This window comes from Glandiceps talaboti, chromosome 17 (genome assembly GCF_964340395.1).
Source record: "Glandiceps talaboti chromosome 17, keGlaTala1.1, whole genome shotgun sequence".
Taxonomy (NCBI): Eukaryota; Metazoa; Hemichordata; class Enteropneusta; family Spengelidae; genus Glandiceps; species Glandiceps talaboti.
This window is the reverse complement of record NC_135565.1, coordinates 4,594,142-4,606,524: the sequence shown is the minus strand read 5'-3', so window position 1 is coordinate 4,606,524 and position 12,383 is coordinate 4,594,142. Positions and strand designations below refer to the sequence as shown.

Genomic DNA, 12,383 nt, shown 5'->3' with positions numbered 1-12,383 from the left:
TTAATGATGTGCTACAATGTATAGATAAATTACGAGGACTTAAAATACGGTATAAAAGTGATATTATGACGTAATGTGCTGGTTATTAATAAATGTGAACATCTGAGCTATCACGTAATGTCGACTCAGATCTACTTCATGATACGTTTTAGTGTTAATTGCGTTTACTTAATAATACTAATTTGCACAATGACTTAGTCCAGAGTAGATCCTCAGTTGCAGAACGTGCCATTTTCAATTCGAAGTAATTGTTTTGTTTTGATATGTGTTACCTATTTGCAATTTTTGCTCTGGCTTGACGTGAAAAGTGGCATTTTGTGTTGACCCTTTATTAATGCACATATGAGGTGTTCTGTTTAAAAATATGAACGCATGAATATGTCATTATTGTACTGTATCCTAAAATCAAGAGTTATTTTTCAAACACCTGGTCCGATAAAAAATGTTATTTTATATGCACCCCATTGTTTTCAATGCACCACGTGCGTCTACACAACACGTCAATGTTTCCATAGTTTAAGACGTCAAAAATTATAACAACCCGGATTGTTTAAGGTCTATTATTCATCTCGCGTTGTCATGTATTTAAAAATTAAGCTCATGTAATGCTGATAATGTGATATTGTATGTATATTTAAAATGTATGTGACTTCACGGTCCCTCTGAGACTCTCACAATCAGCATTGCACAATCTAGTATAAAAAATATATTCAGATTGCTAATGACTTTAGAAATGAAACCCGTCACCTGAAACAGAACAACTTCTGGGCCTATGCATATTATTCTAACATTGCTACATTTTATCATCTGTCCCAACAAAAATCTTACTAACATTGCTACATTGTATTGTCCGGTTTGACAAAAACCTTACTAACATTGCTACATTTTATCATATGGTTTGACAAAAATCTTACTTAACATTGCTACATTGTATCGTCAAGCAACACAACAATCACACTAGAATTGATTTGATCGTCTGGCGATGACCCGACAAAAATCTTATTAACTTCGCTACAATTTATCTTACAAGCATTGCTATGTTGTATCGTCTGTCTCGACGAAAATATATTGATATTGCCACATTTCGTTGTCTGGTTCTATAAATGTCTTATTATCATTGCTACATTTCATGAAATTGCTCGCACAACATGCTATCATCGCTACATCTTATGGTCTGCGACATATAGTCATAACATTGAAGCATTTTCTTTACATGTGACTCTGTTATACTGGGATATTGTTACATAAGTGATTCTGATTAGGGCAATGTTGATTGAACATCTCGGAATTTTCAGTAGTTATATGCTGTTGCAATGTTAAAGATTTAGCCGTGACGTGCTAATATGATAATTGTAAAGAAAATGTTGCAATCGTATGGTAAACTTAAAATGTGTGTCGAGCAATACGCTGTTCAGTTTAAGGATTACTAGTGCTACTACACTATACTTCATAAATAGATTAACACAAGACGCAATCTGATATTAAAGCGGAAGTCATCAGAATACACTCGATAGTCTAATTCATACTAAAAAAATATTTCTTACCTCCTAATAGTTTGATTTTACAATTTATTTCAAACTAATACAATTATAATATTTTAAATATAAACTGATAATATTTTAAAATAATAATAATTTATATTTCACCTTATTATTGTTATCAAAAAATGATAAAAATAAATGGTATATTAGTAGTTGACTTCGACATCAAGTAAAAGTTTGGTGACAAACTACAAGTTACATTTGTGTTACCATGTTTTCTAAATAGTTGTTTGTCATAACTATATAAGGAGAGAGTCTCAAGCTGAAGAAGTACCGTTGACAAGACACAGATCGTCAGCCCACCCTTGGTATTATTAACAGAATGTTTTGTAAATAGACACTAATCAGGTATCTGGCAGCTGGTCGTACGATATCAATTTATATGCCAATTCAATAGACGACAACGTTGTTCTCGTCTCATTTTGACCTATTGTGTTTCATGTATAGAGCCCAATTATACCCGCTTATTTCCCACCTGATCATAGTACGACGGCGTATTTACACAACTCTTATGAGCGGTAGTTCTTTGAAAAAGTGAAGGTCTCCAATTCCCGATATTTGATTTACCCTGCATGACAATCCAACTAGTTGACAAATTAATGAGTTGGACACGGTGATCCAACTTCGACTCCCTTAGTCAAACTATTATATGACCCGTATTCTGGTATTTGTTTTACTTTACCAACTTTCGAGAAGATATGAATGTAGTAAAACATTTTATGTAAACACAGTTTTATGTTGGGAATGACAGTTTTCACATAACGTTGTTTTTGAAACTGGGCAGAGACTGATTTAGACATACACCGACACAGGAGCAGAATAAACCTCCAACTCTCTCTCTCTCTCTCTCTCTCTCTCTCTCTCTCTCTCTCTCTCTCTCTCTCTCTCTCTCTCTCTCTCTCTCTCTCTCTCTCTCTCTCTCTCTCTCTCTCTCTCTCTCTCTCTCTCTCTTCTCTTTCTATCTCTCTCTCTCTCTCATTAGTCAAACACATACAATTGCGTTAATTATAACCATCAGCATTAATCATGTCTCACAATTAATTTACGAACAGTTAATCAGAATCAATGCAATTAGTAACGACGCTCTTAAAAAGTAAATAGCCTAGTGAACGCAATCATAGATAATAACACGACGTCGTTTTATTATCTATGAATAGTGATTTATGAATGAATGAAATAATTAATGTTACTTATCAGTACAACAAGCAATAGCTTACCTATTCTTTTCTCTCTGTCTCTCATTTCATTGCAGGAATATGAACCAATTAACATTTTCTATTGCTTTTTTGGCGCTTCTTTGCGCTCAAGTCCTTGCCGTACAAGGTGAACAAAAGGGTGAATCAGGTATGTACGACGCTGTACTCTTTAATGGTCAATGTCAATGTTGTTGTCATATCATTGAATTTCGTTTGGAAAACAATTAAATGAACTAGTTGTTTATTGTAAACTTTTGGTAAACTTATCTTACGTCATTAACATAGCCCTAATAAATATTGCAATGGAAGGGAGTGTACTATTTATGTTTAGACTGTGAAAACAAATGCTTTAGTCATTGAAATGCACATTGTGTCTAACGACGTGTGAGAGTTCCAGACATCGGTAAAATCAAGTCGAACATCTATCATAATTTCAATTCACGTGCAAGTCAAGCTGTGAAGGTAAGCCTACGACGTCTAAGTTGCGTGTACATAATACTTTATATTTCCAAACAAAGATCAATCAAAGTTCTGTCATTTTCAGGAAGTGCTGCTTAGCCTGCTTGGGTAGCAGCTGACACTATGCCAGCGACTATGCTCTCTTTACCAATAGGAACACTGTCTCAAGCTATGTTTTAACCAATCATTACGCAGCTGTGACCATATTGCGATTGAAAATATATCATTCTAATTAATGTATTCGTCCAATCAGATTCTAACTTGGGATTGCACGCCAATAATGCATATTCGTATATACTATTATTTCTTTATTATCCACTTAATAAATAAATGTGTACATTTACAGACAAAAGAAAATACAAAATGTATTACACATCTTGAAGTAGGTAAAAGGAGAATGGAAAATAGCCAGTTGCTAATCTAGTCCGTCTCCTTAGACACTGTAAATAAAATCTATAAATAAATACATGACAAAAATATAAAGAGGGCAGTGAACACTAAATGACTACATACATACATACATACATACATACATACATACATACATACATACATACATACATACATACATTAGTTACAATATATTTACATCATATATGGAGTATGATTTTGACCTAAGATCGAGAGGTAGGTTGTTCCATTGTACAGCACCAGTGTATGATATTGCAAATTTACCCATTTCTATGTTTACCCTTGGAATTGAAACATTGCCTTTGATTTTGTGACGTGTATTATAGTAGTGAGTAGGAAATGGACAATATTGTGTGAAATGATGTGGCAAGTTACCGTTGAGTAAGTCGTACATAAAAGTGCAAATCTGAAGTCTATGTTGGTTAACAATGTTTAGAATATGTAACTTATTAAATGTTTGATTGGAGCCTTCTGTACAGTACGATCACTAGAAGTTATAGCTCTTGCTGCCATGAGGATACAAGTCAGATGTGATCGGTATGCAGAGCCCCAGACCTCAAGGGCATATGTGATATATGAGGGTCTATGAAAGTTTTGTATGTTAACAAAAGAATATTTTGTGGTATAAACTGTCTCAGTCGAAATAGAATGCCAACTTTTTTCCTCACAATATAGTTCACTCTGTATGCATTTTTGGACCAGTTATGTTTGTCTAAGATGATACCAAGGGCAACTTCACTTTTCTTGCTTCTAAAGACAGTGTAGTTTGTTTTGAGATGGTTAATAGTGAGTTTGTTGGCATTACACCATATTACAACTTTAGTGAAGTGTAAATCAACCCTTTTCAAATTTATATTGTCGCTGTTACTATCAAAAGTATGAAAGAGATTGGTATCATCTGCAACCAACCTAACATTACAAGAAGTCGAAGAACGAAAAATGGCATTGATAAAAAATAAGAAAAGGGTAGGTCCCAAAACAGACCCTTGAGGTACACCACATTTAATATTAAGGCTTGATGACTTATTGCCATCTGCACTGACAAATTAGGATCTATTATGCAAATAATCAGAAGGTCACTGTACTGGCAGTCCTCTAATACCACAATATGCCATTTTAGACAAACTAATTTGATGGTTAATAGTATCGAAGGCCTTGGAGAAGTCTAGAAATATGCCAAGTGTAACTTAAAATGTGGTCTATGAGATTGATAAGAGAGAGGTTTCGGCTTTAGTTTTTTTACTAAATGCATACTGATGTTCATAAAGAATATTCTGACCCCCCCCCCAAAAAAAAAAAAAAAAAAAAAAAAAAAAAAATAATTAGTCGGGTGTTGACAATTTGTTCAAAGACTTACTTAAAAGGGACAGAATTGAGATAGGTCTATAATACCAGGGTCATCAGTAGCTACTTTCTTATAGATAGGGGTTACTTTGGCTGTTCTAAATACTTTTAGAAAGACACCAGACGTAAATGATAAATTAAAAATGTAAGCCAGTGGTTTAGCTATAACAACTACTCCGTCAATGTGTAATCTAGCTGGACAGTCATCATGACCACAAGTCTTTTTAGGATTTAGGCTAGTGTAAAAATTGACACTTCATTGGTACATTTGAGAATACCGAGCGGAGCGAAATATAACAACAAAAAGGCCAGTTACGATCGCTGAAATAACACCAGCCGCTTCTCTGAACAACGTGTAGGCTATCATGCCATCTACAATAATGCAATGATCCATGTCTCTGTTATATCCTGCCTTATGAGAATTGTAAATATGGTCAATCGCTAATGCAAATATATATTTCAATATTCACACTTTGACCTGCATTTTACTGACTTTGTTTTCTCGCCAAAATCATTACATTTGTATTTGTATTGAAGTTTTAATTGAATTTTTATAAGATTTTAGATAAAAATCAAAGATATAGTCCTTGATCCTTAATGACAGAATAACAAAACATATGAATTTGCGTAATTTATACAAATGTACACATTTTTTTGAACAATGTGAATGTCTCTATCTGTCTGATGTGGGTGGGATATTGAATAGTAAAATGACCCCTTAGGTTGCTAGGGAATCAGGTTTAAGGTTAGCATTTTGTATGAAGGTTGTTTGACTCCCTAACGTAATCTTAATTCGTGTTATTCATTATGTTGGCTATTGTGTTCTCTTTTTAAACAAATCCAAGACGAGGATGCGTTTTGATTTGAAAATTTTCTTTTTGTCGGCTAGGTTTCAACTTTGCGGACGACACTCAACTAGATATCCAGGGTCTTGAAGAAGAAGAATCACGCCTCAGGCAACTCGTAGATTATATCAAATGTATCATTTACCAACGGTTTCTGAAAGGCGACGAAGACATCTGTGAACAAGAAGAATACAACGTTGCATACGACAAACGAGGCAAGGGCATCGGCACACTAGGTCTCATGTTCGGCAGACGATCAGCAGATTTCACCAAGAGGAACGGAAGAAGGCCACAACAGGTTGGTAACAGGCGACAAGGCAATACTAACCAACGGCCAATCGACCGCGACACGTACTGGCACGCTATCTACCAATACCCTGCAGGGAAACGTGACCACGCGATAGAAGAAAACTAAGACTGATAAATATATATATTTATATATATTATCATCCTCCCATAATGACATACAATTTAACGAAATGCCATACACCTTAGTTTCACGGCACTCACCGGCCCCTCCTCCCCCTTTCCGAATAAAAGAGTTATGTTATCCCCAAACATTTTGAGAACAAAAGTGGAATGACGAAACTTAAAAGGAACTAATGAATATATTTGAATGTCTGTACTTGAAATCCTATGGAATTACTTAACTTTGATTTATAACGTCTCCATCGGTTAAACCTTATTCTGACGCTGATTTCTGATGTCACAACATTTATTTTCATATATTATCAAATTAAGAACTATATGCTATGCTGTGAGGATTTATCCCGCAAATACTGTGAACATGAAAGATAAGAGTTATGTTAGTAGTTAGAAAATCTGTAGTCGGTTTTGATGAGCACTTTAGGCTATGAAATCTTCTAATGCTACAGAGGCGTTCTATTCCGTAAACCTAAAGGGACACTGGTTCTCCTACAGGGCACATGACAAGCATCAAGACCCCTTAACCCACCATTGTGTCTGTTGGAAATGATTTTTCTTCTAATTTGTGTATTGGATCTAACCATGCATGGTAGCAATTTACGTATGTGCTATAACTGATATTGCTTATGTAGTTTTTTGCAGACATTTAAAGCTAAGCCATTATTTGGTGCACGTTATTTTATTTGAAGTAGAATTAGACTATAATGTTTATTTATTCTTGCATTATTTTACGCATGTATTGAATGCAGTCATATTTTTCGGGAGCATAGATGAAAGCCAGGTTGTCATATAAGGCTTACTGGCTAAATACATGTTTATGATTAAAAATTGGTTGTTGAAAAAAAAATGTATTTTTGTGCTTTTGCTTATTTTGTATACTAACAACGCAATTTTTGTTGTTGTGGGCTTCTTTCCTCTAAACATTCAAGCATACTAACAATATCATTTGTAAAGGTAAAAGGTAAGAGGTCAAAGTTCAAATGGTTGACCTAACAGATTACCTGTCCTGCTTTCTATGGATGTGACTAACAAGTTAAACTGAAGGTAACACTTTTTTTCTTCTAATATTTTGTGCAGATTTTTATTTTTTTTACTGTACGATATTTGTTTTTGGATAGTTTTTGTCTTGTGTCTGTCTTTTTTTCGTATACTAACAATTCATATAATGTGTTTATTATATGACGTGGTTGTTTCTGTCCGTGTTTTTGTATTTCGTTAATCTTTCAATACTTTCGAAAGTGTTGTTGTATGACTAATAGAGGGTTTCAGTAGCCAACAACTTTAAAACCAATAATAATAGTAAGGAATTGAAAGGCATCACATTAACAGACATGCCATAAAAAAATAATATTTAAAAAAATAAAATAGCCTGCTTTATTTACAAAATTAAAACCATATTACCCAATGACGCAGACAAATGCTGGCGTGACATAGACGCTCGTTGCTGTGACGTAGAAAGACACGGATATAAACTCAATATTTTTTGTTCAACTTGGCTTACGCATAGTTTAATAAAGCATATTGCCCCAAATATATTTTTTCTATGTTCCGCTAACGACAAATGAAGTACAAGATACATAAGGGGTCTTTTTTACTACTGTAACTGTAACACTGTACGTGTTGCTAGACCTAGATTATGTGTATTTTATGGCAGAATAACGAACATTACTATTGAATAATATAGGTATGCGTCCGCAAGAACATAATTATTTTTATGGAAAATCGGAAGAATTGTGGTGTTTTAACTCATTCAGTTTTGAGCACCGCAGAACCAGTGATAAGACATGAGATGTTGTGACGTGGTGGACAGATTAGGGTATATTAGCCATATTTTCCGTTCACTACTTGGCTCGTTCACGGTGATAATTATACATTTTATACCTCCATATTCACTTCTAAAGAACCATTCCTGGTGATCTCACTATATTTTATTATATATTGTATAATATTTAAAGTTCACTGCATAGCAATGGTCCGTGATTTAAACAATACAATACCGTATAAAAAAACATAGAATGATTCATAGAATGAATACTATATGGTTATTACGTCCTTTAAGTGATAACTGTTGAAAATGGTGATATGTTATGACAATCCCTGGAGTCACACCTACAGACTAAACTGTCAATGTTAGTCTTTCCCTCAGTTTCCAAATGCCATCAGTGATTTTTTTTTCAGTGAATCAAGAACACAATCGTGAATTGAACATGTATCAACGAATTCATTGAATATCTTGGCATTGACACCGTCATATACAGTACATTTTAAGTCGGCGTTCACTGGCTCTGTTTGATATAACCACACAGAAGCCAATCAGAAACCGCACACGGCACACTTTAAGATAGCAAAATTGACTATATACAGGTTCCTGTGACATTTTGTCTAAATTGAATAAACTAACGAACCGCAATGCACGCATCAAATGCTGAAATCAAAACATTGGCACCCACGTGCCTGGGTATAATGGCAGTAAATGTTTGAATAGTTGATTTCATTCAGACAAACCGTAGTACCAAGAAAGTGTAATTTATCTATTTTGAACTGAAGAAGTATTATCGGTTTCTGCGTGGTTGTATCGAACAGAGTCAATGAACACTAACATGAAACTGGCGATGGGACGTAGCCAAACTTCCTCTCAATTGTCAATATACTTACCGTATTTTCAGTCAAACATACGACCTCTATAGGTTGAGATGTTGTGTTACATTTCACGTGATCTGTTTTTCCACAAACCGTGATTGAACATATAACTGTCATGTTTATTATTAACTATATAACAATAGAACTCATGGTGCCTTAACTATTACTGACACTCAAACCGATGCCAATCGTTGGTCTGTTTGTTTATCTGTCTATTTTTACTCAAAAAAATGCCATTTTCAGTTTTGAAAAAAGTATGCGTTCACTTGTTCGTGTTATGATATTACCGTGGACTTGTCGTGTTCTGATAGTTCTATAATAGGACCCCACATGTAACAGTGTACAACCATGTAAAATGTATTAGCGGTACATAGCGTTTGATTAAATGACCAGCCTTAGAACCATCAACATGTATACAAACAACTACAACAACAACAACAACAACAACAACAACAACAATAACAACAACAACAACAGCAACAAAATAGGATTATGTCATAAGCACATACAATGGTCCGCGCAATAAAATGACTACGGACTCAAGGTCTGATACTGCTCATGTGTCCTAGCATATCTTAAGGGTATCCGCCCACCATCGTCAACGCGATATGATATTTCGCTAAGCATGGTAACGAATAAATCAAACACCAACATAAATGTGTATCTAAGGTTCTTATTATTGGAATTGTTCGAAAATATACCCAAAAATGTAATTTACCAAATCCTAAAACAGAACACATTAGATTAGGTAAACAGTCGCAGATTAAAACACGTTCAATATTCTACTTGCACCCACTAGCCTTCGTTTGTAATTGAATTAAGTTTTTGCTTGATATAATTGTTCAATTCGCTCCCTCTGTTCTAAGTCATTTGAATTATTCAGATTGTTTGAAGGTCAACGTGTTGTCAAGCGTTTTCATCACAATTTGTTGTTTCATCCAATTAGGTTCACTTTCTTTGGGAAGGCGCTATACAAGCGGGCGACCGGACTTAGAACTAGTATACAGTGTTTGTTGAGATATCCATCTTCCGTTTGACGTGTCAACGCATCATTATATTAGAATTATCGTTGTTGTTTTTTCTATCAAATTAGCATGCTGCAACACTTCCCGATCATGTTTACAATAAAACTAGTAACGCTAAATATAGAACGGCAGGGTGTGAAAGTTACCTGCCTTCGAAAAGTCTTACTAATATTGCAGCATTTCATCATCTGGCATCACAAAGAAAGTGATTATGGTAACTCTAAATTTTGCAACATTTCATGGTTCGTGGCTCAATAAAATCATGATTGTCATTGCCGTGTTTCATTTTCTGGCTCCACAAATTGTCCAGTATCAACGCCTGGCTTGACAAAACCTGTATTAACATATTGCTACGTTTTATCACCTGGATCAAATATAATCTTAAACTCATCGCTACATGTTATTTACGTATGATAAGGCGTAAAAAAGTGTGTGTGGTTCCGATTACATTCAATTTTAAAATAGGTGGGATAGGTAGATTTTTGATTTTATTTTTTACATTATTTTTTTTCATATGTGAGTGTCTAGTTCAGGTAGTTTTGTTACATATGGTCTCTGTGTTATTGGTTTCTTCTCATCACTGGCAGATGTAAAGCCATTACAGTTGGGAAGAACAGTTTTATATTGTATTTTCAGCTGATGCCAGTTCCCTCATCCAATGTTTCTTGCGAGACTTCACAATTTTTTCGATTTTCTTGTTTTTTTTCTCGAATATGTAAAAAAAAAAAGGTTTAAGGTCGGCGTGAAAAACTACATGGGGTCGGGAAACCAGAACCAATCAACTTTTTTTTTATTTGCCTAACAATATTTTGGCAAATTGTAACAGTAACTATATATGATCTGAATAGCACCCCAGTTGTTTTTTTAATGTCAGAATATTAACACTCATTAGTGTTACGTAATTAAACTTAGGAATGATTTATTTTAAGATGAAGACAGACCAAAAAGAGACAATTTTATAATTTAAAGTTTATTGTTGTTCAAAACAACGTTCCGTTTCAGGATTATTGATTTCAGTTGTAAAATGCGTCCGTCGCATAATCATGACAAAAATAAGCAAACCTAATAATACAAATTAATCAAAGAGAATTTGTACAGCAGTGATATAAATGGTTATTTAAATTTTCAAACTCTTTTCTCGAAATTTCGTACAAAATATTTAGATCTAAATTGTTGCCCGCAATCCACATTTGATTGACGTAAGTACATTTTATATACATTTATGAAATACAAAGTAGATGTGTCCACAAATGGTATCAGCACTCACATCTTTGCAACCCCGATATGTTAAATTGCGACAACACCAGTCTGTAGACTGAAAGTGAATGCATGCTTCATACCCAGTGTGCCAGAATCATTTAGACCGACACACCTCGTATCAACAATTGATTCCTTTGGGGGAAAGGGGTACGTCTTTTTGTTTGTTTTCCCCAGGAATTATTGCAACCGTTGCCGCTGGGTAGCTGTGTAGTGTGACGCATTAACGCACTTTCCACTTTATAACAGCGCTGCTCTTCGCTCACGTCGTATCTAATTGCCCGTTGGTGGTTAATTGAATACGCGATGTCTGAATGCACCCGCATCAATGATTTATTCAATCTGCTCAATTGCCCTAACTGTTCTTGAAAACATGTCAGACTCGATCGATATAGTAAACTTGTTGTGTTCACTTTAACATGTGCAGCTGATGTCTCGGGCCAGATAGGATCGAAAATAGAAAAATCAACAAGTTCATATATACATACATACATATATAATATATATATATATATATATATATATATATATATATATATATATATATATATATATATATATATATATATATATATATATATATATATATATATATATATATGATTAAAATAAAAGAGACAAAACGTTGCTATCCTTGTTTATAACAAGGCATGGTCGATCAATGTTGAAAAACATATCCTCAACATAAGATCCGAGCTGGTTTTCAAATGCCGTCAGGAGATAAATACTACCTTGCCAACTTTAAGAGATATTACCCATAAGGAATAGTTTTTACTTACACGATGAATATACAGACATTTTATGTAGTCCTTCACGACTCAATGGAGTAGTCCTTTGATAATCAGAGAAGAAACGGAATACGTCTTGCAGTTCACCGATATACATGTACCTTATGTAGACAGACAAACCTACAGACAGTGAGACCGACCGATCGACCGACAGACAGACAGACAAACAAACAGACAGACAACGCAATAAGACAGACAGACAGATGGGCAGACAGACAGACATACAGACAGACAGACAGACAGACAGACAGACAGACAGACAGACAGACAGACAGACAAAAGAAGAAATACGGTGAAATCCAAATTGCTTTTATTATTTACAACCAATTCGTGTGAAAATCTCATTCTTAAATATTTCCACCTCAAATTTCAAATGTTTGTAAAATGTAACACCTAATTGTAAGGTTATCGACAAAAAAAAAACTGTTGAAGTTTTTATTAGATTAGGTAG

General features: G+C 34.5%; 1 protein-coding gene across 2 annotated transcripts in view; it reads left to right on the top strand.

Moving 5' to 3' along the window:
* Positions 1-12,383, top strand: part of LOC144448477 (uncharacterized) — a 39,423-nt gene that overhangs the window by 26,262 nt on the left and 778 nt on the right. The window contains exons 2-3 of one of the 2 annotated variants that reach the window (XM_078138741.1): positions 2,794-2,885; positions 5,841-6,094. In XM_078138741.1, the coding sequence (XP_077994867.1) occupies positions 2,798-2,885; positions 5,841-6,094 (342 nt within the window). In that variant the 5' untranslated portion in view covers positions 2,794-2,797. Of the gene's footprint in view, positions 1-2,793; positions 2,886-5,840; positions 7,048-12,383 lie in introns of those variants that run through there. The other variant, XM_078138740.1, reaches the window with a different exon arrangement.